This window comes from Labeo rohita, chromosome 23, assembly GCF_022985175.1.
Source record: "Labeo rohita strain BAU-BD-2019 chromosome 23, IGBB_LRoh.1.0, whole genome shotgun sequence".
NCBI classification, from domain to species: Eukaryota; Metazoa; Chordata; class Actinopteri; order Cypriniformes; family Cyprinidae; genus Labeo; species Labeo rohita.
In genome coordinates this window covers 25,416,113-25,443,750 of record NC_066891.1, presented here as the reverse complement: position 1 = coordinate 25,443,750, position 27,638 = coordinate 25,416,113, and the positions used below count along the sequence as shown (strand labels likewise).

The following is a 27,638-nucleotide window of genomic DNA, read 5'->3' as shown; positions in this document are numbered from 1 at the left end:
TACCAAAATCACCAGCACTGTATCACGTGAGCATCTGAAACAGACTGGACTTCATTTATTTTCTGATAAGCAGCACATTTACACATTAGCATAATGCGAAGCAGAGTAAGAGGGTGTCAGATATTAATATTCAAAACAGACTCATATCACAGGGTGTGACTAGACTTTACAGCACTCTGAACATAACAGCATGTGTAATGAAAACAGCCCTGAATCACCACTGTTCCAAAGGGGCAAATACACTAAAAGTGGAAAAATAGCTGTAGAAAAAAAAAAAAAAACAAAAAAAACAAAAAACAAATCTTGTCCACAGATTCTCTAAAAACAAACACACGTGCTAAACCAAACATGCTCAGATTTGTGAATCTGCTATTAGTCCCACAGTTCAGAAGGTGTTTTTAAGCTTTGAAGCCACGAGGACCAGGATCTCTCCGATGTTCTTCTGCCAGTTGAGAATGTGTTTGGATTCAGCGCACCACAGCTCACCGTGCCGTGGCTCTGCGTTCTCACAGCGTTTCTTTACCTCATGCTGTTGCTCCTGAGGACAGAACAACACCAGAGTTAGGAGATTCAGCCAAGGATGGAAAACAGGAAGCAGTACATCCTTCAGAAGATCTCCTTTGTGATTCCACGAAAGAAAGTCACTAAACAATTTTTTAAAAACAGCTGCAAGCAGCAGTTACTGGGGTTTAAGTGCTTTAAGGCATTTAAGCAAATATGGAAAAAGATTACGTTTAGCATACCAGTAACCACCTAAATCACTGATTAAAAAAAAAAAAAAAAAAAAAAAGATTTTTGGCAAATACTGCTAATTTGCCTAAGAAATATGTATTTTTTTTTTATGTTTATGACAGTTATAGTGCCAGCTGTGGTCCAATCTTCTTAAAACTTTGCATGCTTGTTTAGAAACACCTGTCGCATGTGCTCCCAAAGGATTAATGAACTTTTTTTTTTTGATAATTATTGACCTAGAGAGTCCAGAGAATTGTACTGCAGTGTTTTTGTCCAGATTGAGCAAAAACCCTAGTTTGCAGAGTTTTTTTTTTCTTTTTTTTTTTTACATCTTGTCAATCATTTAACAACAATTTGATTGACAGCAGTGGTTCTAGAGGTAAAGTTGAACAGAATAAGGAGTTCTATTGTATGAGTTTGTTAGATTGTGCCTCCATGCGTAGACAATTAAGATCCAGCCGTGGACACCAGATCCCACCAGAAAATGTTTTGTCTAGTAACAAATCAACTTGTCAGCAAAGTAGTCTAATACCCAAAACCTGTTAACAGGAGGTCTTGTCTGGTACCCAAAGTACCCAAACACTTCTATCAGAAAAGCAGCTAACTGAGGGAAAAAGCCAGTGAAAGTGAAGAGTAGAAGTAGTCTTCTGGACGAACTGATGGTGATGATGATTCACAAAAACATCTCATAAACGTTGAGTTTCCATAAACAGTCCCTTGTATCTTTTATTCATGAAGACAAACAGCCCTTGAAACCACAGTCATGAGACTAAACAACAATAGTATTAATAATAATAATAATAGTAACAATAATATTTTACATAAAAACAATATTATAATAATACAGCTGCAAGCAGTAATTACCAGGTTCAAGCGCTTTAAGGCATTTAAGCAAATATGGAAAAAAAAAAACATTGTTTACAAAGCCTATAACCAACCAAAACCAATGATCGAAAAAGGCACTTTTGGCATATACAGGTAATTTGCCATTGAAATGTGTTTTTTTTTGTTTTTACGTTTATGACTGTTATAGCGCCAGCTGTGGTCAAGATCTCCTTAAAACTTTGCATGCTTGTTTATAATCAGATGTCTCATGTGCTCACCAGGTTTTGTGAAGTTTTGACTTTTCCTTTAGGCTTTATTGGATTTGAGGTAAATTTGGACAAGCCCCTTTTCTAAACGACCCTGTTATAGCTTCCCAAAGGGTATATTTCAACATTTTTTGATAATTACTGACCTATAGAGAATTGTATTGCAGTGTTTTTCTTCCCAGACTGAGCAAAAAACCTAGGACTAGTAGACAAAAGTATGTTTTTTACATCTTCTCAATTATTTAACAAACGATTTGATTGACAGCAGTGGTTCTAGAGGCAAAGTTGTCCAGAATGAGTTGTCCCCCCCCAGTGGATGATTTCTTTCAAATTTCTCACAAACCTGTGGGGTCACGAGTCAAACAGGCCCACGAGTTTCGTTCCGATCAGCCTCTGTTAACCTTGTCTAATAGATACTCAAACTTCGTTGGCCAATGGCGACCATGTTTTTTGAGATACTCAAATGTCCTCATAGACAATGGTGGCACTTTGGACCACGACTGTGCATATCGATTTACATGGTGATAGGACAAAGGATTGCGTAGTTATAGCCATTTTTTCTTTTTTCCTCTCTTATAGCGCTCTGAAGTGGCCTGTGGTCTCAGATTGAGCTCTTACATAGATGTTCTGAGTTTGGTGAAGATACTTCATTCTGTTCAGGAGTTATAGGCATTTTACTAAAAGTGGCCCTGGCCCTTTTCGAAAGTTTTGACGCCCCTTTGCCACGGTGAGTCGAAAGTTCAACTTTTTTGATAATTACTGATACTCTCCAGAGAATCTTTCTGCACTGGTTTGGTTCCGATTGGCCAAAAACCTAGGACCGGTTTGCAAAGGTAGGTTTTTAAAAAAAAATCCAGCCTGTGACTGACAGTTTTGGAGTTATGAGCAAAAACGTACTTTTGATTGCTATAGCACCTCTGTCAGGCTGACTGGGGCGAGCCTTGGTCTTGTTGTAGGCGGTGTGAGTACTACCATCCCTCCAAGTTTTAAGTCTCTACGACTTACGGTTTGGTCTGCACAATCAGTTTTGTGTGGAGATCACTGATCCGTAACCATTCGAACAATTACAATAGGGTTTCGGCGCTACGTGCTTGAATCTCTAAAAATGCCCTCAAGTGCATCACAACAGCATGATCTGAGAATAAAACATCTTACTTCTGTCCCGTGCTGAAGCTCAAACTTGTAGAAGAATGCCCAGGCGTCTCCCAAGTCTGGTTCAATCTTTACCGTCCGCAGGAACCACTCTCTCGCCTTTGTTATCTTTCTCTCACTCCAGAACAATCTGCAGAGAGTGAAACACAGATATGGCACAAATGTAACTAAAAAGATCAGACAGTTCTTGGAGGAATGTGGGTGGGTAAACTGGAATTTAAGGCAGGGAGAATTTTGGCAAGAGACCGGGCAGGAGTCTTACTTGGCCACCGCCAGCAGTACATGAGGATCATGTTCACACTTCTTCAGAGCATCAACACTCTTGGTCTTGCGCTGAGGTCTGGCCTCCAAGAACACGGCTTCAGCCCACAGTATGCCTAACGGGAAGAAGTGAGTGTTGAGGTGTGAAAATGTGCAGTGGCTCCTGACGGATCTGTTCAGGGTCGATGAAAGTGATGGCTTACCAGAGTTAGGACACTCCTGAAGGGCTTTGGCCATGAGTGTGTTGGCGATGTTTTTCAATCCCGCTCTGTACTCGAGTCGAACAGACTCCAGCCTGCCAGAGAAATTCAGATAATTGCATATAAAGTTAGTGTTTTAGTGAGATTTTCGAGATCTTGTCATGACATTTAGACTATTAAGTAATTAAATGAAAACAACCGCACGTAGTTCTGTCGTTAAGTCTTGGATGGATCCAAGTTCATGCCGAGCAGTCAATCACACAGCACCCAGAGGTGAATTTACACGTGCTACTGTGATGAGGGCTGGGCTCATGAATATTAATTAAGTGGCATGCACATTCCAGCAGAGATTAGCTCTAAAACAAGTTTCTAATAATCCTGAAGACTTGCTGGTTCAGGTGAGTTTAAGTGAGGTTGGGGCCAAATTCTGCCAGAAAGTGGCCCGCCAGGAGCAGAACTGGAAACCCCTGCACTTAAACTCAGCCTAAAAGGTTAATTCACTTCCATAATAAAAAATTACTGATAACTTGCTCTCCCCCGTCATCTAAGATGTTTATGTCTTTCTTCAGTCGTAAATAAATGAAGGTTTTTGAGGAAAACATTCCAGGATTTTTCTCCATATAGTGGACTTCAATGGGGATCAACAGGTTGAAGGTCCAAATTGCAGTTTCAGTGCAGCTTCAAAGGGCTCTACATGATCCCAGCTGAGGAATAAGGGTCTTATCTAGTAAAACGTTCATTTTCTTAAATTACATGCTTTTTAACCACAAATGCTTGTCTTGCACTAGTTTGACTTCACGCATTATGTAATCATGTTAAAAAGGTCACATGTGATGTAAGCGGAAGTACCGACCTAGTGTTTACAGTGTTTGTACACATTTTAACCAAAAAATGTCCTTTCTCATGGTAAAAGTCTTTTTCCATGAGTCAAGACTTTTTCATGACTTTTGAGACCATATTCATGACCTAATGTTCCATTATTTTACAATAAGAATAAAAATCTGTTAAAATGTATCAAGTTAACTAAAAATGAATGACTATTAATGCTACTTGTTTGCTTCTATTTGTTTTAATAATAGCTGCGACTGCGCCAGCGATATGCAGAGAACAGTTTACAGGTCTAGCAATACACAGAAATTGAATAAACTGTAAATTAAAAACATTAAAGTTACAAACGTTTTTCAGTCAAGAGCAGTGAGTGATTTTGTCTGTCTTTTTTTGATTACCATTAACAGATGGCACCGCTTGATTAGACTGCTGACACAAGAGCCAGTGCACTGATACACATGCGTTTTTTTCAGCTGTTTACATTTACTTAAGGCAAAACCAACTGTTTTTACGGATACTCGGCAGGACGGCCATTTAGGAATCATTTTTGTGTATTTGGCCACTTAAGCACAACAAACGGCGAAGAATAACTTAATTTGGTTCTCACAAGGCTGCTCATACACACAATTTGGATGTGACTGTGAGTGCACAGAAAACCGCCTTTGGAGCGCATGAGTACTGTATGGCTTAATAAAACTGAAAAAGTGTATGTGCAAACAATATATTTTTTAACTGATGATTTATTTAAGGGATAATCAACGGTTTGCTGTGCATTAAAGGATTTTAAATGCACGATGTGGAGACAAAAAACCACCCGACGCGAACCGGAAAGTTTACAAAACTTTCTGGGTTGATTTTTTTTCCCCAAAACTTTTCCAGGCCTGCCAACTGCTGTTTTAAAATTCCATGACTTTTCCAGGTTTTTCATGACCATACGAACCCTGTGTTTACAAAGCAAACGTGCAAAGAAAGTCAAACGTCCTTTACAAAAAAAGGTAAAACAACAATGCCAGATGATTTTGAAGTTGGAGAAAATGAGATGGAGTTTTTTGCCCTACCGTACTTTTTTGAGCTCACCTCATGTGACCTTTCAAACGTGATTACGTAATGCCTGAAGACATAGATGCGCATTGCAGAGCTAGTGCAAGATGAGCATTTGTGGTTAAAAAGTATATACAATTTTATTTGGTTTAAAAAAAATGGCCAATCATTTCACTTGATAAGACTTTTATTCTTCAGCTGAGATCATGCAGACCCTTTCGAAGCTGCATTAAAAAAAACTGCAATTTGAACCTTCAACACATCGATCCTCACTGAAGTCCACTATATGGAGAAAAGTCCTGGAATGTTTTCCTCAAAAACCTTAATTTCTATGCGACTGAAGATAGAAAGACAAGAACATCTTGGATCACAAAGGGCTGAGTAAATTATCAATTTTTATTTTGGAAGTGATCTAATCCTTGTAAGTGATCTGCTAAATTGCAGACATTACTAATTAGTTGGTGGCAGAAATGACACAAATGTCGGCTATTAGAAAGTTGGCAAATGAAACGCTTTGCTCATGAATATTAATTAAGTTCCGTGACTGAATGTTTCTGGAATATACTGTGCCAACGTCAACGCTACCTAATTAATATTCATTAGCTAAGCTATTGTTATAGGACACTGTATCATTTTGCCACTTGTCTATTAATTTTGTTGTAAAGAAACATTTAAAAAATTACCATTGGTCATATTTTAGTATAGGGTATAAGTACATTTGACTAATGTTATTGTAATATTTATATACTATAATAGTATTTTATTTTATTTCATTTAGTTTGAATAAATTCAGTACTTCTTTCAGTTAGCTGCCATAAGGACATTTTTAAATTTTTAAGTTTAGGTATAATAAAACATTTAAACTAAATAGCTTTTGCTTTTAACAATAACAACAGTGCATTTAGCATGATTTCTTACCAAATCTCAGGGGTTTGTGGATTCTTGAGGCGAGCTTTCTCCAAGATGGCTCGAGCGCGCGTGAGCTGCCCGACTCTCTCTTCCAGCCGAGACAGAAGGAGCCATAATGACATGGAATGAGGACACTTCTTCAGCTAGACGGACACATCAGAGAGGAGGCATTAGAGGAACACTACAAAGGTCACATTTCACACAGATTGGGCATTTTTCACACTAAAATGTTAAATTATAGTAAGGCCTTTTCTCTAGAGCCCCATAAACGTACTCCCTGGTTGTAGGCGTCTCGTGCTTTATCGATGTTCTCTGACTGCTCCTCGATCTGTCCTCTCATCATCCAAAGTTTAGGGAAATCCTCATAGTGCTTCAGGGCCTCCGTACAAAGCTCCTGTGCCGCTTCAATATTCCCCAGCACCCACTCCAGCTTCACCGACTTCATAAACACCTGCAAACGCCATACAGAAAACAGTTATGACAACTCATATAATGCTTTTAACAATCCTTAAAGCCTCCTGTACATGATTATTAACTATGTGTAAAATGCATAAAGGTGTCATTATGTGCAAAGAAACATGCAGGGAAATTTTCATAATCTTCTTCCCGCATTAAGCTCACATGGCTAGTTTCCATAGATGCAGGAAAAACATAATTGTGTGTATTTTTTTTGATAACATTATCACTTATGAGGAATCCTGCCAAGTGCTTGAGGTACATTTGATCCTGTGATATTTGTCTAGATGCTAACACTCTTTCCTGGAGCCAAGAGTAAAACAAGCCCAGGCAGGAGGCCATTCAAACACCTTCCATCTGCACCATTTACTCCCAAAAATCCCACGCTCTTTTTATAGGGTAAAGAGCAAGCATATCTGCTTACAGACCTCATTTGACATAATCTCTGACCACAATTCGGTGCCAACATCTTGTAAAAACAATAGTGTGCAAAATTAACCACCTGGAATCCATAAACAGTTTTTACAGTTTTGCTGTCAACTTTTGGCACAGGCAGGTGCATCTGTCTCACTGACAGGCAGATACGTTCATACTTTGACGCAATATGAAAGGACAAGTTAAAGTCACATCTCAATGCTTAACTTTATATATTACCTGGAGTGTGAGGTAAAATGAGTCAGTGGGTAAAGCAGTAATAGAGTCAGAAATCTTATATAGTTGTTGTTTTTAAACGAAAACGTGTAAGTAAATTTCCATGGAAAATTAAATGCATTTAAATTCAAAGCAAATATGATAATTATTATTATTATTATAACATATACTATATAAATATCATATTTAACTGAAATAAAACCATTAAAATATTCTTTCTTTAAGTGAAACAATAAGTGAAATAAAAATCTTATTTTATTTCACGGGGAACATTTCTCATTTAGTTTAAGCTTTTGTATTAAAAGAACTAAAACTAAGTAAAAATGAATAATATAGACCTACTATAACTGAAAACATAAAATAAAAATGAATTCAAAATATTAATAAAAGCTTAATGAATTTTAGAATGATTTAAATACATTTTAATTATATTTAATTAAACACTATTAAAAATACATTAAAAATATAATAGTATCTCAATTATACTATTATTACCTTTAAATATTTGCCATGAATTACTAAATTAGGCATTTTATTAAAGCAATAGTTCAGTGGAAAAGTGTGTCTGATGCTTTGGGGTAAGCAGAGTCAGCGGTTCAAGCAGGAAAGTACTTTTTGAAATTCTGTTACACAACGTTTCTGAACAATAAACCTTTTCCTGGATGATTTATTATAATAACATTCTTCAAAACAGCCTGTGCCTAAGCCAATACTTCTTTTATTTGTTTAACTGAAACGTAAACGAGTCACATTCAGCAATGATTTAACTTAACCCTTGATATGACATGCTACCTAATCTGTCAGAGGACTGATTAAATATAATAAGGATTATTAGTTCAACTTTGCATTTGACCTCAAGTCTGCTGACAGGTGCATAGCCTAGCTTTCATGCACAAACTCGATATGCATACATGCAAAACGGCAAAGGACTTTGATTAGCCATGCCTTCGTGCTAGTGTCACATTCAACACCCTGTTGCACAAGCACTTCAAGAGGGTGACTCACCCTTCATCAACTGATCTCATCACTTATCTCTCGCTATCAAAACAAAAGAGAAATCATAACATGCAAAAGCGAAACGATGTGTTCCCGGCAGATGGGTGTCCCCAGCATGACACAGCAGCGGTTACATGTATTTGACACTCAAGGGGGTGATCTGAACATTGGGCCGCTCACCCTGGCAGTGGGGGCGCTGCTACGGGCCTTGGCCAGCAGCCTGCGCGCCCTCTCGTACTCGTTATTCTCCGATTCCAGCTTCACGGCAGCCAGCCAGATCTCCTCACTGTTGGGGTTAGCCTAACACAAAAGAGAAAGACAGAAAGAGGCGGCATGAGTTTTTACTGGCCATCGTCCCAGTGAACACTTAGATACAGTAAAAGCTGCTTAGTTTCAGGAAATGAGCACAGATATGCAGTTTTTAGTCTGATCTTTTTTTTTTTTTTTCTTTTTCCATTGTTCTGCTTCTTTACTTTGAAGTTTTGCATACGATTCTTGCAAGTTTGGTGTTCTTTCAGTCAGGTCCAACACTGAATCTACAGTTTTTGCTGTTTTTTTTTCACACCTTTTTTTTCCAAACTGATTGTGAAGCGAAAACCTATTTACCTACATATACATACAATTTTTACATTCATATTTTAATTCAGTAATGATGCATTACATTTTTCAAAAGTGAGAGTAAAGAGCTCTGTATTGTTACAAAAGACTTTAATTTCACATCAATGCTGTTCTTTTGAAATTTCTATTCATCACATCATTTTAAACATTTCCTGAATATATATATGGTTTTCACAAAAATTCAAAGCAGCACAACTGTTTTCATCATTGATAATTAGTAATGTTTCTTCAGCAACAAATCCGCATATTAGAATGATTTCTGAAGGATCATGTGACACTGAAGACTGGAGTAATGATGCTGAAAATTTAATTTTGCATCATAGGAATAAATTAAATTTTGAAAATATATTAAAAAGAAAACTGTTATTTTTAATTGCAATAATATTACATAATTTTCCTTTATTCATGGTATTTTTGAATAAATAAATGCAGCCTTGACGAGCATAAGAGACTTAAAATAAATAAATAATTTTACCAACCATAAATTTTTGAACAGTAATAGAACTATTTGTTTTTGTCTATTAAAAGTGCATTTAAAAACATAGCTGCACGCAGCAATTATTGGGGTTAAAGCGTTTTAAGGCATTTAAACTAAATCAATGACTAAAAAACATTTTTGGCAAATCCAAGTAATTTACCATAGAAATATGACGATTTTTAATGTTTATGACTGTTATAGTGCCAACCGATTTCAGATTCACATAAAACTTTGCATGCTTGTGTAAAATCATCTGTTGCATATGCTCACCTACTTTCATTAAGTTTTGAGTTTTCGTTTCGGATTTATAAACCAATTTGGAGTACCACAGTTATGTCACTTGCAGCTCTGTGCGCATAGTGGTTGCAGAAAAACACTGGTAACAAGTGGAGGTAATCAGGTAAAATCCATGGAACAGAAAAAAAAATATTTTTGTACCTTTTGATGTCAAAATCGGAATGCAAATAATTTTTATAGAACATTGTCGTCAAAGATGCCATTTGAAGCTAAATGCAGATGTTTAAACGTACATACTATTGATGAAAACTGCTATGATTACTCTATAAACTGGATTTAAACAATAGATCAACATAATATTCACATATGCTGTTCATAGGGGGCATATTGTATTAGCCCTACAGTTAAAGCATGAAATATGATTTAAACCTTTTACATAACATTTATTTATCTCACAATTCTGACTTTTTTTTCCCTTGCAAATGCAAGTTTATATCTCCTAATTCGGACTTCATAACCCCAATTTAACTCAAAAATAGTGAGTTAGAAGCCAGAAGTGTGGGATATAAACTGGGGAAAAGAGGGGAAAAGAGAGAATGAAGAGTTGTTTTTCCTTTTTAGAATTGTGAGATAATCTCAGAATTGCGAAAATAAAGTCAGAATTTTGAAATATAAAATCAAATTTACCATCATTTTCTGTCCCCAGATAGGCTCCGCCCACCAAAAAAAAGGTAATCCCGGTTTCGAATCTGTAAGACTATCCCACAAACTAACATCAATTTTGTTGAATAACAGTGCTTATCACTGAGTGACAAGCTCTTGTAATATGCGGAGAACATTTTGAAAATGACACCCAATTAATATAATCTATAATCTTTTTTAAATCTAACTATTTTGTACTGTATCTGTGTAATTCTATAGCCGTAAAGGCTATCTCTCTCAGATTTTCTGCAACCATGATGTGCTTAGTGGCTAATTTCTTTTAAACATACCTACAGACTTAACCACTTTATTTTTCCCATTAAGAGTAGGTGCAGCCATTTGTAAATTTTTTGTGTCTGGCTTCCGGTCTCATCCACTTTCAGCTATTTTTAGCTGCACAAAAAGCTTGTTTTGCAGCTTGATGTTGCAAACGGGTGTGTCTTGTTGTGCAAACTTCTTGTTGTTTTTTTTTTTTTTTTTTTTTTGTGACCTTATACTGAGCTCTTACAATGTGTTCTGAGTTTGGAAAAAACATCTCTTTCCGTTCAAGAGTTGAACCTGTTTTAGTAAAATCGGCTCCGCCCCTTATGAACATTTTGCCGTCCCGTCGCGACCGTGAGTTGACAGTTCAATATTTTTTGATAAACACTAAAATTCAATCTCCAGAAATTCTTTCTGCGCTTGTTTGGTTTTGATCGGGTAAAAAAACCTAGGACTAGTTCACGAAAGTTGGTCTTTGAGTCTGCAGCTAACGGTTTAGGACTTTTCGATTTTGTGCTTTTGATCGCTGTAGCGTCCCTGTGAAGTCAACTGGGGTGATGTTACAGGCGGTACTACTATCCCTCCAAGTTTCATGTCCTTACGACTTACAGTTTGGTCTGCCTGATCACTTATAGGGGGCAATGCTGATTTTTGGACAATTTAACAATTACAAAAGGGTTTCAGTATTATGCGCTTGAACTGCTAATAAACTTCAATAAAAAAAAGAGAGATTCAAGTATGAAGCCTACCACTATTTACCACTATGCTGTACAGGTCTTTTGTGAATTACTTTTGTAAATATCCAGTACAAAGAAATATATCTTATGCTGTTGCTTCAACATTACAATGCTATGATGTCATTAATAATGATGCCTGCTGCTAATAATGTAGTCATGGGGCTTGAAGAGCTGACGGGGACACAGGGCCGCACTCACCTGGAAAGCCAAAGCCAGGATACTTCTGGCTGCAGGAACGTCTCCCGCCAACCATTTTGATTTAGCACCCATAAGCCATAACACCTCAGCCTTAGGACAGTGAGCCACGGCCCGCTGTAACAGAGCCTCCAATGACTCTCTGAAAGAGAGATAGATCAAAATATACACATTGTCAATAACTGTGTAATATATATTCAAATAATTAGATTATATACAAGTGTTTAAATGTATGAAGGTGCCTCTAAAGGACACTGGTTTCAGAAAGGCTTCAATAACGCTAAAGTCTAATGATCTAGAATGAATTTAAGTGGGCAAGCTCAAATAGGCCTTGTTGTTGTCCTGCCTTTATAAATTGCCTGCAAACTTTCAGACAGAGCCAATGAATGCTGATTTAAATTCTCTTCAGCAGTGTCTAGGCAGTTAGTGAATATTTCTCACCGTGTACCATGGCTCTTCTCAAAGTAAGCGGCTCTCAACCAGACACTCTTCTTGCTGGGAAAGACCTGGAGCGCATGAGCGTAGATGGCCCGCGCACACTCTAGAGCTCCATGAGCCACACACTACAACAAAACAAACAATCAGCAGCAGATATCATGGAAACAGAGTACATTAGAGCCTATATTTTCAGTACAGTTAGGGTTTGCCGAAAAACTCTCATCTTATTTTCTCCTCCAACTTCAAAATCATCCTACATCACTGCAGAAGTACTGACCCAGTGTTTACTAAGTGAACATGCAAAGAAGATCAAACGGCTTTTACAAAAAAAAGTTAAAACAGCAACGTAGGACGATTTTGAAGTTGGAGAAGAAAACAAGATGGGAGTTTTTCGACAAACCCTAACTGTACTGACCCGGAATACACAGTTCACGCAGAGCTGGATAAAACAAGCCTTTTTGGTTAAAAAGTATATAAATTGTATTTTTTGCTAGATAACACCCTTTTTCCTTGGCTGGGACCAATTAGAGCCCTGTGAAGCTGCATTTAAACTGCATTTTGGAAGTTCAAACTCGGGGGCACCATAGACGTCCACTATATGGAGAGAAATCCTGAAATGTTTTTCTCAAATGTTTCTTTACGACTGAAGAAAGAAAGACATGAACATCCTGGTTGACAAGGGGGTGATTAAATTATCTGTAAATTTTTGTTCTGGAAGTGAACTTTTCCTTTAAAGCCATGGCTTTATAAGCCATGAACTAAACTGTCTAGCTACAAGGTGAATCACAACTTTAAAACTTTAAACTTTAAAATTTTAAGCAAAGCAGTATTTGAAAGTCAGACAAAAAGTTCTGTTACAAAATCATGGCCATTGTAGTTTTCAACACAAATTCAGATGTTAGACATGATTTAAAAAAAAAAAAAAAAGTTCAAAGTACATCTGTCTTTACAGGTTTTTAAGCCATTGCTAAAAATCCCTTTGGGGCTGCTGCGCTATACACATACACATCTATGTAATATAGCATTAAAACAAAATAAAAATCATTAAAGGGATAGTTCACCCAAAAAAGTCAAAAAATGGCATCATTTACTCATCCCACAAACTGTTCCAAACTTGTATGAGTTTCTTTCTTCTGCTGAACACAAAACAAGCAGAGAAAGAACGGAAAAACATGGCTTCCAGCAACAGCCTGGTCACCATCCTTCAAAACATCTTTGTGTTTAAAGGGGAAGTCCACTTCCAAAACAAAGATTCACATGTAATGTATTCCAAGTACACTGTCATCCAAGATGTCCATGTCTTTCTTTCTGCAGTCGTAAAGAAATTATATTTTTTGAGGAAAACATTTCAGCATTTTTCTCCATATAATGGACTGATATGGTGCCCCGATTTTGAACTTCCATAATGCAGTTTAAATGTGGCTTTAAACGATCACAAATCCGGCTGTAAACGATCCCAGCTGAGGAAGAAGGGTCTTATCTATCAAAATGATTGGTTATTTTCATTTAAAAAAAAAAAATACAATTTATATACTTTCTAATGCCAAACACTTGTCTTGTCTTACTCTGCCTGGACTGTTTTTGTTCCGGTTCATGACAGTTAGTGTATGTCGGAAAACTCCCATCTCATGTTCTCCCTCAACTTCAAAATCATCCTATATCGCCGTTTTACCTTTTTTGTTAAGGGTGTTTGATCTTCTTTGCATGTTCACTTTGCAAAGACTGGGTCGGTACTTTTGCAATGATGTAGGATGATTTTGAAATGATTTTTGAAGTTGAAAGAGAAAATATGATCAGAGTTTTTCGTCATACCCTAACTGTCTTGAACCAGAATACACAGAGTTCAGGCAGAGCAAGACAAGATGAGCGTTTGAGATTAAAAAGTATTTAAATTGCACTTTTTTAATGAAAATAACTGATCGTTTCGCTAGATAAGACCCTTCTTCCTCGGCTGGACTCATTTGCGACCACATCTGGGATCGTTTAAAACCGCATTTAAACTGTATTTTGGAAGTTCAAAATCAGGGCATCATATCAGTCCATTATATGGAGAAAAATGCTGAAATGTTTTTCTCAAAAAACTATTTCTTTTCGACTGAAGAAAGAAAGACATGGACATCTTGGATGACAGTGTACTTGGAGTACATTACATGTGAATCTTTGTTATGGAAGTGGACTTCTCCTTTAACAGCAGATATTCATTTTTGGGTGAACAAGCCCTTTAAATCTTCTAATACATCGTGTTATTATCATAAATAAATGCTCAGAAATGTCTGTAATAAACAAACACGTGGTACTGAATGAAAACAGACTGTGGGTGCATAAAGGTGAGAGGATGTTTACACTGTCTGCGTCCTCCATCCATGTGTGTTTGCAGTCCTCCTCTTCAATGCCAATCCCAATCACAGCTCTGATCACAGCTTGACATGTGGCCACGCTGCCAGCCTTATCACACTCCTCTGCATCCTGAAACAGACATCAGGTTTAAACAAACACAATCCAGATTTAACATCGCCTCTCATATATCCGGCAATGCAGCTTAACTGAGAAATCTAATCACGTAAAGACTAAAATCTGTCTTCGCATACATCACATTTTTTCATTCCGTAAACCAAACATCCTCTGCGCATAACTCTAATTAAAAAAAAAAGAAAAAGATTTGAAACCATTTGAGCCATCTGAGCTCTTAAACAATATATAGTGTGTTAGACCTGAATCCATTGTTCACGGTTTATCTCCACGCCGTTGGCCCTCAGGGAGGTAATGGCTCTGTCGATGATCTTCTCCACCATCTGTGTGTTGCCGTTGGCCTCCTCCAGCTTGGCAGCTGTGATCCAGATATGCCGGTCAGTGGGAATGTTTTCACGGGCTTTGTTTAGAACACGACGGGCATTCTCATACGTTTCTAATCGGGCCAGAGCCAGCCAGAGCTACGGAAGACAAGGACAACACTGTTAGAGCAGTCTGATTTATGGCCCGTGAAGAGGTTTGTGGTTCTGGCTGATTAAGAATGTTTGCGTGTGTGTTTGTGTACCTCAACACTGGTAGGACAGCATTCTACTGCTCGGCTCAACATAATCCTTGCGTCCTCCGGCTCCTCCAGCTCAACAGCTATCTTCCACAAACGCACTGACTTCGACACATTCTCCAGAGCTGGATATTGGACAAAAGGCAGTATAGAGAGAAGGGTTATTTAATGATTAAACAAAAAGTATCAAGCCTCATATTGCTCATATTGGGGATCATTCGCACAATCTCTCTAAATAACTAACTTTTTTTTTTTTTTTTTACAAATATAAAGAGTTAAACACGTTCATGTAACGTGGTTAAGAGACTGTTTCTGAGCATTGTCAAAAAGGCACGCGCACATGAAGACAGTGCTCAAAGAGCGTGGGAGTATTGAACAGAGTTATTTTTGCCATTTTTTGGGTGTTCTTTGAACGGTTAAATACACACACTCGCATGTGTCAAAATGCCCGTCCTTGCAAGTATGCACAGTAACTTAGGTCTTAAGTGAAAGCAAACAGCTGTGAAAGAAAACACATGTGTAACAGTATATTAGATTCAGGCAGCTCTTAAAGTGACAGTAGCCTAAAATTTTTGCTGTCTGTCATTCACATTAAATCAAACAACAAAAGAGAGAAAGTCTCTCGTTGCTCTTGACTAAATCATCTAATGATCTAAATTTACACAGTGAAGAATATGCAGAATATGTTTTTATACATTTGATTACCTGCAATGCATGTAGCATTTCTTATTTATTTGTTCTACTGTAGTTTTTTTTGTCCTATTGATTGTAATTAGTTTCTCAATTAATCGTTGACTGTTTACTTGTCTTTGGTGAGCTTGATTTATTTATTTGTTTAAATTTAGGCTAGTATTAATTTTTTGTAATACTGACACTGATGATATCGTCAAGACCTTATTTAAAGCATAAACAACTATATTGTGATATATACTGTTACCATGAAATATAATTACTTGTGTCGTGATTTAACCCGTTTAATCCCAATTTTTTTCCTAGACATGAAAATATCTAAATGATGTGTCATTAGTAACCCTTTGAAACAATCAATAATTATAAATGGTTTTTAACATTATCCCGGTGGGATAATGTGTGTATTGAATTAACATTTCTGCAGTCATAAAAATTGTTATATATCTTAGCCCAGCTATTTTAAACTCTTTGATTACCTTCTAGGTTTACTATTATGTATAAAAAAAAAAACTTTGATAGGAACACCAAGATAAAAGAAAAAAAAAAAAAAAAAAAAAACTATACAGCCATCAACATTGTTACTTTTTTGTAAAATATAACATCAAATTTTAATATTAGTGCTACCAGCATTACAACATCAATATTTGGCATTTTTTGTAACATCTGAATTTGTAAATTAGTGCAATATTTTGTCATTGCAAAATTTTTGTGTAATTTTCACTAACAACTGCAACTGGATTTTTATTATATACCTAAGTTACCACCGGTCACTATTGTGACCATCAACATGTTTACTTATTCTATGACCACACTCAACAAAACTGAAGATATGTGAATTCATATATTGATACTAGACACCCGAAAGATAATGAGTACCGAAAGTTTACATTTCTTCATGTTAACATACTTTATTAGCCTTTCTTTTGGAGCTTTGACGCAGTCATCTTCTCAAGGTGCAAACAGAATATAAACTGCTCCGGTTATGTGACAATTTGCACTTATGTGAAACTGCACAGATTTAATTGTGACGCTTTATTTTTTCCATATTTGCAGGAAGTGCACCTAAAACATCAGTCAGTAAGGTTTTCAGAACTTTATAAATGAAAACCTTTTTTACAGTCACAATCAGTGTTGGGGGTAACACATTACAAGTAATGTAAGTTACGTAATAATATTACTTTTTTCAAGTAACTAGTAAAGTAACGCATCACTTCTGAGTTTCTAAGAAAATATCTGAGTTACTTTTTCAAATAAGTAACGCCAGTTACTTTTTTCCCCATTTATTGATTGATAAGTCTCCTGTCGGGAAACTGGGAGTAAACATAATGTTACTATATTCTAGACTAAATGTGAACATGCATTAATTCATCTCACTCACATAAAACAGATTCAGTATAAAAACAGTGAAATGCAAACTCAGAATATGACGCATCTACTGTAGCCTAAGTTTTCCGCTGTATTCACCCCTCATCACACCACAGTTTCCTCCAGCTAAAATGACGCACATTAACGCATACTTTATAAAACGATCCTGTTGCCATTTTCATTTGAAAATTTAACTTTCAATTGTTTCTAGTGCATGTGGCAAAGAGGTTTGCACACTTCAGCTAAGGAAAGAGGCTTGTACTAGAAATGCAAACAGTAAAATTTTGTATTTGTACAGTAAACGTGTGTGTGAGATCAGAAAGACTTGTATTTGGCTTATTCAGTAATCAAATGTTATACCTATCTATACAATATAGTGGAATATTGCAATAAGCATAGCATACCACCCCTATTAGTCAATTTTTTTATTTTATTTTATTTATTTATTAATTTAATTTTTGTTATTATACCCTCATTGGGGGCTGAGCCCCTCTAAAATGAAAATCCTAGAATCGCCCCTGTTGAACATTATAAAAATTCACTTTATTTACCGGCGTTATTTATAAATGTAATAATTTTGTGCTTATTTGTGTTTAACCTAAACTACAAGTAGTGTTAATGTAGACTAAATATGTAGACTAAGTATCTAAATATGATTTTATAATTTTATGCTATATTGACCTACTTTATTACCCTGCACTATAATGAGCAGCAATAAACTACATTTTGGTATTTTATAATGCCTAGTCATACTTCTTTGGAAATTTTGGTGAAAGTAACTCAAAAGTAACTTAAAAGTAGTGTAACACATTACAATTCAGAGAAAGTAATATTGTAATGTAACTAATTACTTTTAAAAGACAGTAACTAGTAATATATAATGTATTACATTTTGGAAGTAACTTGACTAACACTGGTCACAATTGTGACCGGTGGGATTAAATGGGATGAGATTGTGGTCATATCGCCCAACCCTACAATGTCTACGGTAACATCCTAAACTGTAAAACGACTGTAAAAAGTAAGATTTAAACAACTTTAGAGTTCAAAAAAATAAATGACATAATAAACGGAGCAATTCCAATAGGGTCCTCGCACTGCAGTGCTCGGGCCCTAATAAGCTGCAAGCAGCAATTACACCGGGGATCAAGTCCTTAAGGCATTTAAGCATATATGGAAAAAGACTAATAATATTACATATCATTTAACAAGGCTGTACCCACCTAAATTAATAATTAAAAGGTCACTTTGATGTTTTGCCTTCTCGTATTTTTAAAGAGGCTTTTTCAGCAATAAGTGAAGTTGTATTTGTTGTACAGCACTTTGGTTTCAACACCTGTTGTTTTTAAATGTGCTTTATAAATGAATAAACTGAACTAAAATCATTTTTGGCAATCCAGGTAATTTATCATAGAAAAGGGTGACCAGGTTTGCCACTTACCAGGGACACGTTCAGCTGAAACGTTCTCTCTGAAAGCTTTTTTACTTCAGGCTTTAGAGGATTTTGGGTAAATTTGGACAGGACCATTTTCTAAATTACCTGATTATAGCTTCCCAAAGGGCAAATGTAAACATTTTTTGATAATTATTGGCCTAGAGAGTCCAGTGAATTGTACTGCAGTGTTTTTTTCCAGATTGAGCGAAAAACCTAGGAATAGTTCGCAACAACAGTTTTTTCAAAAAATGTGAAATACCCAAAAATTTCCCCAGGATCACAGCATGCATTTTGTCCGGCGTGAGCCAATGAGTCCATGTTAGGCAAACTATGTTAGGCACTTAAACCTACGACTGACGGTCTAGGAGTTATGAGCGATTTTGTACTTTTGATCGTTGCAGCGTCCAGTCAGGCCGAATGAGGCAAGCCTTGGTCACGTTGTCAGCGGTGTGAGTACTACCACCCCTCCAAGTTTCAAGTCTGTACGACTTATGGTGCAGACGTATACGACTTTTACTTAGAAATTGCTGATCCGTGACCATTCTAGCAATTACAATAAGGTTTTAGCGCTATGCATATGAACCCCTAAAAAGTTGTATCAAATGATAAACCTCATAAATGAGGTTTCAGTCTAATAAATGCTTATGCATGTTATATATAATCAGTTTGAACAAAAACTGCAGACAGGCTTAAAGAAAACGCTAATTCACTCTCTGACAGTACAGTGAGGACAAGCAGCAATACAGCAGTTGACTACAGCTAGTTCTGCTTGTAAATTCCACTTTCAGGCAGTAATATAAAAAAACCCATCGAATATCAGTTTCCTCAACTTTCTCAAACTTTCAGGAAATGCAAAAACCACAGCTGTGCAAACACTTTTTAGAAATCACATCATTAATAATAATCAAACTGTTACTAAAAATCACCAGATTTTTAACATCAACTTAATTATTTCGCTTAAAGCACATTACTTTATAGAGTTAACAAGCTAATTAAGGCAGAGACATTGATATAGTAGAACCGCCAACCTTTTTAAAGACATACTTTATTACAAGGAGAAATTCAGGAGGTTTTAACAAGCTGAGACTGATAGAGTATTCATACATAACTAGCAATTCATCTGTCTCTGTCACACAGGTATGCAGGCAGAAAAAAAGCAGGCGACAGTGGAAAGAGAAACCTAAAGAGGTTTGGCGGAAGAGAAACAGACAAAGACACAGACAGGCACTGACCTTTCCTGAGCACTCGTTTCTTGGCCCTGATGTCCGTCTCTAGCTCCGCGGCTCTGATATAGATGCGCACAGACTGAGGGAGGTGACGCACCGCCTGGGCAACTACAGCCTTCGCCGTATCTCCAGGCTGGAGCCGGGCGGCTTCTAGCCAAACATCCTCACTCTGAACAGACAAAACAGCACAGATTATAAACACAATGGCTCTATGAAGATAATACAGACACATAAACACTCTTAAACACAGTTACTCAGAACAGATAACATCTTCAGCAGAGTAAACTATGCAAAACACTAAATCATCAGTCAATGAGGCAGTTTGACTGACTCAAAAAGAACTGGTTCATTTTTACATGAATTGGACACCAAAGCTTGCAAATAAGTCCTAAATGACTGCCAAGTGGTGACTAGATTTTGAATTGTGTGTGGAGCCATGCGCAATAGTTAACATGTAGGGAATAACTGAAAATTGGCTGGTGAATTATTAAAAATGAATGCTCAATGATTTATAGAATCAGCTGCCAAAGCAGCATTTTAGTTTGTCACAGGCGTTGGATGACTGAATGTACTGATCACGCCCAAACATCCTGTCTAAGTGGGCAGCTCACTAGGCTTTGAGGCGCAGCCAGTGTGTCACTGTTCTTCTGCTGAACTGCGAAGCTGAACTTTGATTAATGAGCCTGCCGAAATTTCCCAACACTTAATGAAGCTGTGCACACACTGGGAGCAAAAGGGCCTGACATTGTTTCCGCTCACTGTTTTCATTTCCAGTTCTTTCTCTCAGAGTCCAAAGTCAGCACTAATAAATTGACTGACACAGCTTACATAAACCAGGCTTAATTCATTCACCATGACATGTTGTTATTGAAGTATATTTACAGCATTTTGGGAAGTGGGTTTTTGCAGGTCGTAAATGTATTGCTATGACAACCTGTCAACACTGGCAGTATTCCTAAAGCTGTAAAACTTCAATGGCTCATACACATACTGCCCCCTACTGGACATAGTCAAACAAACAAAAAGTATTTCTTCTTACTTTAAAGGGACTGTCTTTTTACTTTAAATTCTATCATTAATTACTCACTCTCATGTCATTCTAAACCCATAAGATGTCTGAAAAGCTCCTGGATTTCATCAAAAATATCTTAATTTGTGTTCCAAAGATGAACAAAGGTCTTATGGGTTTGGAACATATGTTTCTTTGTTACTGAGAGGAAAGCTTACAACATTTACACACTCTCAGCAGAGTATGTAGAGTACCAGTCAAAAGTTTTTGAACAGTAAGATTTTTTTTGTTGCATTTATTTGATCCAAAATACAGCTAAAGCAGTAATATTGTGAAAATATTTATAATAACTGCTTTCTATTTTAATATATTTTAAATGTTTTTTTTTTTTGTGATGTAAAGATACATTTTCAGCATCATTACTCCAGTCTTCAGTGTCACATGATCATTCTAATATGTTGATTTGCTGTTTAAGAAACACTTTTTAATCACTATTATCAATATTTACAACAGTTGAGTACATTTTACAGGATTCTTTGATGAATAAATAGATCTAAAAAAATCAAAATGTATCTGAAATAAAAAGCTTTTGTAACATTATACACTATACCATTCAAAAGTTTGGAGTCAGTATAATTTTTTTGGGGGAAAGAAATTATAGAAATTAATACTTTTATTTAGCAAGGATGTTTTAAACTGATCAAAAGTGATGATAAAGACAATTATAATGCTAAAATATTTATATTTCAGATTAATGCTGTTCTTCTGAACTTTCTATTCAAAGAAACCTGAAAATTCTACTCGGCTGTTTTCAACTAAATAATAATAATAATAATAATAATAATAATAATAATAATAATGTTTTGAGCAGTAAATCGTAATATTAGAATGATTTCTGAAGGATCATGTGACTGGAGTAATGATGCTAAAAATTCAGCTTTGAAATCACAGGAACAAATTACATTTTAAAATATGTTCAAATAGAAAACAGCTATTTCAAATAGTAAAATACTTCAAGATTTTACTGTTTTTGCTGTACTTTGGATCAAATAAATGCAGGCTTGGTGCATTTCTTTAAAAACATTAAAAATCTTACTGTTCAAAAACATTTAACTGGTAGTGAATATAGGGATGTTCACTAACAGTGAACCACTGCTAAGAAATTTCAAACTTCTGTTTACCACTAAGTGAATAATGAACTTTACCTTAAATATATCAGGGCCATAATTTATTTGTACATAGTAGGGGTGTAACGGTACACAAATATGATGGTTCAGTTCGTACCTCTTCACGGTTCAGTATGATTTCGGTACGCCACTATTTTAAATAAATAGTGGTTTACTGAACAAGTTGCTCTTTCTTTAAATACATTCAATTATAATTAAAATGCTCTTTTATGTGATAAAAATCTACTTCAGCTTATGCTTTAAACCATAGGGAGCCTTAACCCAAACTTAAATTTAATTACCATTACTTTTTGAAATTAAACATATAAATTATAAAAATTCTATTTCTTAAAACATATTCCGTTTCACAGTGGCTGTCATAACATGTTTTCTAACAGATTAATTTAAACATACATTAATTAAGACTAACAGGTAGAGTACAATATGTACAATATAATGAGTACTTAGTATAATATTTTGCGAAATGCTCTTCTCTAGACTTCATTTCTCTAGTGAACAAACAAGCTGTGGACACTGATGACTTGCCTGAGGTAAACGAAATGATACCTGATGTTTTTTTTTCCATGCTGTTTTGTTGACGTCTTTCCACGGTTGAAACACTGATTGAGCGATTACATGTGGTGTGAGATGTTGATTGATTTTTGTGAATACTAGTAGTACTGAGGAAGGAATGATCACGTTCGCTCGCACGCTGCCATTTGAACAGACCTCATTTATACTGCGCAAGTCTAAGAAGAGTTGACAGAACTGACACGGCCACCGGAGCTGATCGCATCCACTCTAGTCAATGCTTATGTTTAAACCAGCACGTTTCTGAACCATCCCAGAAGCAGCTTTCCGAGATGTTTATACGGCGATCTGTCACACCACATCAAAGACTGTCAAAACGCATTATTGTTTGAATTTCCTGGGGGAAAAAATGCTGTACTTGTTTGGTACACATGCATACTGAACCTAAAGGCTCGTACTGAAAATTTTCGGTATGAATACAAGTACAGTCACATCCCTAGTACATAATCTTTCCTCACTCTTTTTGCACTTCACCTTTGGACACATCTCAGTGCCTTTCATGATCAGGTTTCTGGCCACCTGCAGCTTTCCAGTCACCTCCTCCAGACGAGCAGAAGCAATCCATGCGGGTGGGTGGTGAGGGTTTGTTTCTCTCACTGACTTCAGTAGGAGACGAGCCTTCTTAATATCACTGCACACATACAGAATGACATTAAAAAAATGCAACACAAACAGTCCAGATATAGAGCTCATAATGGTAAAACTAGGGCTGGGCGATATGGGCAAAAAATTATCACGACAATTTTTTCATATCAGTCGATATTGAGAATTATCACTATAAAGTGAAAGTTGTAGAAACCAGATCATTAATTTTCCTTAAAATAAATATCTAAACAGAAAAAATAATTTCTGCATGTGCTAATGAGTTATATTGTTTCAAATCAAGAAACAGGTTTGGGTTGTCTGATAATGATAATAATAATAATAATAATAATAATAATAATAATAATAATAATAATAATATCACTTTTTTGTCTCTTAGAAATGCACATTTGATAGTAGCTTGAGGATTCAGAGGTACGTTTTTGTTCATTATCAATCAGTAACATTAGTAAAAATTGTAGCAACTTCAGTTTTACATGGTTAAATTTATTCTGACCCAGTTTTTTTTTTTTTAATTAAGCATTGGTCTCCCATAGTAGCAAGCATACATTTTAAATCATGATAAACACAGTTAAAACCACACATAATGGTACCTCAATACCATGGTAAAAATATAACTACATGGTTTTATAGGTAGCCTATTTGTATGAAAAACGGTAGTCTAATAACATTCAGTATAAATGCACACATGCTTAATCACAAATACATACTATAATTATATACCATTATTCCTGTAAAAAATGTGAATATCCCACATTGCTGCCACAATACCATGGTGCAGTGAGTATTACTACAGTAAATTCATGGTAAATGATGGCAATGTGTAGACTGAAAAGCCTTCTGAATGTCTCGTTGCACACAGCTTTAAACTAGTTTGAATCACAGCCATGTGTTCATGCTGAATTCAAGTGTTTCACACTGGATCTCACAGCGCTGTTTAGTGCTCGCGTCATGGAGCCATTCACATATCTTCTTTTGCTCGCTCAAGTTCGTTATTTCAAATGTCGGCGCGTGGCAGCTGCGCTATTATTGTTAATGCGCATTCCAGGCGCGTCCACGCCGCATCGAGATAATAAATGCTTTTTCTCTAGCGTGCTCGCGCAGCGTGGCAATTTGAACTTTGGTCCAAGCGGACAAACGGTCTGTGTGGCGCAATTCAAATGAGTCGTGCTGTTTCGTTCCACTTTTGGCACATAAAAATTATAGTATACGTTTATCGAACTCTTCATATCGTTTTATCGAGGAAAATTATGGCGTGATAATTATCGTTATCGAATTATCACCCAGCCCTAGGTAAAACACTCAGTACCTGATGTCTCCTCCATGTGTGGGGATCATAGAGTTGAGATCAGTGAGATAACCTTTAGGATCAACAACTGTCTGTCCACTCACAGAGTCAGACACCTGTAGACACCAACAAAAACACTGCAGAAACTTTTGGATTTCTTTAAGGTAATTAAGTTCGCAATTAAAATGCTGTGGTGTGTCACCTGACTGAGCCTCATGTCCATCAGAGTGTTTCTGGCCTGTCCAATTTTCCTCATGTCCAGCTCTCCAGCACCCGGCGTCATGCCACCGGGGTAGGGTGTGTTCAGGCCCCCCGGAAAAGGTGTCGTTAGCCCACCAAATTGCTGAAAAAGGAAACAGGCTCAATTAGAAATTGCATTGCTTTGTATTTTGCAATTAAACATTAAAGTGCACAGGATCCTGCGATGCAATGCATTGTGCTCTGATTATATTCATATTTTCCTGACAGATAATGATGCACTGCGAAAGCTGACGAGATGTTACTCACCCCTTGCAAAGGGTCAACAGAAGTGTGGTTATCTCCAGTCTGAAGGTGCTTGGCAAAGAAGCTGTCCGGCACTGGTGTGAGCTTCTCATGGCGGGGATTCCTCTGACGTTTGTTCCTGGCATCGCCAACCTCAGGAATACTCAACCATTCATCCTCTGTAACCTCAGCTAACTTCCTCTGGAAGGCAGAAATAATACAACATTATTGTTAGCATCTACACTACTGTTCAAAACTTTGGGGTTTGAGAAATGTCTCTTCTGCTCACAAAGTCTACAAGAATTTGAGCAAAAATGCAGTAAAAACAATAATACTGTCAAATATTATTACAAATTAGAAGAACTGTTTTCTATTTGAATATATTTCAAAATGTAATTTATTTAATTGATTAAAGGTAAATTTTCAGCATCATTACTCCACTCCTCAGTTTCACGTGATCCTTCAGAAATCATTCTAATATGCTGATTTGCTGCTCAAGAATCATCTATTATTATCAAAAATGTCAAAAACATTTTTGCTGCTTTATATTTTTGTGTAAACTATGATTTTTTTTTACAGGATTGCTTGATAAAAAAAAAGTTCACAAAGAAAGCATTTATTTGAAACACAAATCTTTTGTAACATAATATAAATTTCTTAATTGTCACTGTTGATCAATTAAATGCATCTTTCCTGAATAAAAGCATATTTTCTTTCAAAAAATAAATCTTTCTAACCCCCAAATTTTGAACAGTAGTGCATAAGTAAAAAAAAAAAAAAATTTACACAATTTTGGACACTAGGTTACACACAAACCTTTAGGTCTGAGAACTGTTGCTGAATTTTGGGCCGCTCCATACGGTATTTCTCGATCTCTTCTTTCTCTCTCAGCTCCCTAAAGACACGATCAAAATGAGATAAGAGACATCATACAAAAACAAACAAGTGTAGATGAGAAAAGAAAGTCTGCACACCTTCTTTCTTTGCGCCTTTCATCCATGCGCTTATCCAGTGCAGCGTAGATGGCGTCCGCCTCCTCATCGTCTTTCTCATACGGCCCACTAGAGAACAGACTGCCTGCATAGCCGTTGAACTAAAGTATAAAGAGAAACAGATTCAGACTAATAGTACAAACTAGTGTCATATCTTACAAATATACCAATGAAGTTAAATACAAATTAAGTGCTTTTCCTTTCACAGTCAGACACATGTGGTATCAATGAATCTTAATATTTATTAAACATAATTTTGCATATTCTATTGCATTTTTTTGCATGCAATTACACGGGGGTCAACACAATTCATGATAAACTGCAGGTGTACCTCATCGTAGTTGGTGTCATTCAGATCCTCGTCATCATCGTCTTGGTTTTTCTTCATCTGATCGCCCACCGTCCTCTTCCCAGGGGGTGCGTGCCGATCGTCCACTGGGTCGTTTGCATCACGAGCGGGACCGATATCAGATCGCGTGGTGAAACCCGTGGCACTGAGGAGCACAATACATCACCGTTCAGTGTATATCATAAAATATTACAACATGTAATACCTGTGAAAATTTTGGACTAATTATGATTTTTTTTTACATATTTAATGTAATTGAAATAAGGCTCTTATGCTCACAAAGGCTAGAGTATTGTGAAATATTACAATTTGACATAACTGCTTCTTTATTTGAATATGTTTTAAAATGTAATTCATTCCTGTGACGCAAAGCTGAATTTTCAGCATCATGACTCAAGCTTACATTGTCACATAATTCTTTAGAAATCATTATAATATGCTGATTTGATGCACAAGAAACATTTCTTATAATTATTGTTGAAAATACTGGTGTAATGGCTGCTGAAAATTCAGCTTTGCATCGCAGGAATAAATTACATTTTAATAAGCATTAAAATATGAAGCAATTATTTTATATTGTAGAATTATTTCACAATATTACTGCTTTTACTATACTTTTGACCAAATAAATGCAGCCATGGTGAGCATAAGAGAGCCTAAGTTTCAAAGTAGTGTGAAATTACAAGAGATCTTATAACATAGAACAACGCAAAGCATCATAACATATTATAATACATCTTAAAATAGCACATTAACACAGCACAACACAATACGTAACATTACAACAACATCAATAAAAACAAATTACGTATTAACGAGACATCACAACAAACAGCACTGCGTTTATAACTTGATATAGCTGTCTGAAAATCAGAAAGTGCTATTATAATTATTAATTTATGCAGTGAATGAGGCGTCTCACACTCTTTGGACTGTCATAATTATTGTATGTATATATTGGTCTCTCACCCTCTACCCAGACCGGGCACGTAACCCAGCGGCGCAGGCATGCCGAGAAACGGCTTCTTCTTCTTATTCAAGCCCCCCATGAGCGGAGACGCGAGCGGCATTGCCGGTGCTCCACCTGCGGCCCCGCCAGCCCCTCCGGACTGGGCTTTGCTTGCAGATTTCGCGGGTTGTTTCGCTGTAGCGCTCGCCATCGTTGCGCTGCCGACAACACGCTTCACTTCCGGAACAACAACAGTCGCGCTTCCTGTGACATAAAAGTCTGCTTTTAAAATCTGTTCGCGGTCCTATAGCGCTCTCACAGGACGGGCGGTGTGAAGTAGCTTGACCTAAATTCACCTGCTCTTTGTGCTTTTGTTGTTGACTGTTTCTGTCATACCCAGAAATAGGATGACATGACACGAAAAAAATACCTAGAAATATTGTGTATTTTGGTGGACTTTATCTTAAAGCATGTGTAACTT

At 36.5% G+C, this 27,638-nt stretch overlaps 1 protein-coding gene across 1 annotated transcript; it reads right to left on the bottom strand.

Annotated features, from left to right (window-relative positions):
* On the bottom strand, positions 1 to 27,411 carry prpf6 (PRP6 pre-mRNA processing factor 6 homolog (S. cerevisiae)). The gene is made up of 21 exons (XM_051096859.1): positions 27,178 to 27,411; positions 26,191 to 26,353; positions 25,842 to 25,960; positions 25,684 to 25,762; positions 24,892 to 25,068; positions 24,587 to 24,727; positions 24,406 to 24,500; positions 22,968 to 23,124; positions 19,734 to 19,896; positions 15,018 to 15,136; positions 14,695 to 14,913; positions 14,327 to 14,449; positions 11,987 to 12,108; positions 11,549 to 11,687; positions 8,498 to 8,617; positions 6,489 to 6,665; positions 6,224 to 6,357; positions 3,440 to 3,531; positions 3,238 to 3,352; positions 2,979 to 3,105; positions 1 to 538 (listed from the first exon to the last, which is right to left on the bottom strand). Exons 1-21 carry the CDS (start codon positions 27,366 to 27,368, stop codon positions 386 to 388), a joined length of 2,925 nt encoding a protein of 974 aa, XP_050952816.1. The 5' UTR covers positions 27,369 to 27,411; the 3' UTR covers positions 1 to 385.
* Between the last annotated feature and the right edge of the window lie 227 nt (positions 27,412 to 27,638).

Bases quoted from the DNA above. Each gene is read 5' to 3' on its own strand.
- prpf6 (XM_051096859.1), bottom strand. From the start codon at position 27,368: ATGGCGAGCGCTACAGCGAAACAACCCGCGAAATCTGCAAGCAAAGCC. The intron at 24,728-24,891 runs GTGAGTAACATC...TTCCTTTTTCAG, and splicing joins CTGTTGACCCTTTGCAAGGG to CAATTTGGTGGGCTAACGAC. The intron at 3,532-6,223 runs GTAAGAAATCAT...TTTCTCTGGCAG, and splicing joins CCACAAACCCCTGAGATTTG to GCTGGAGTCTGTTCGACTCG.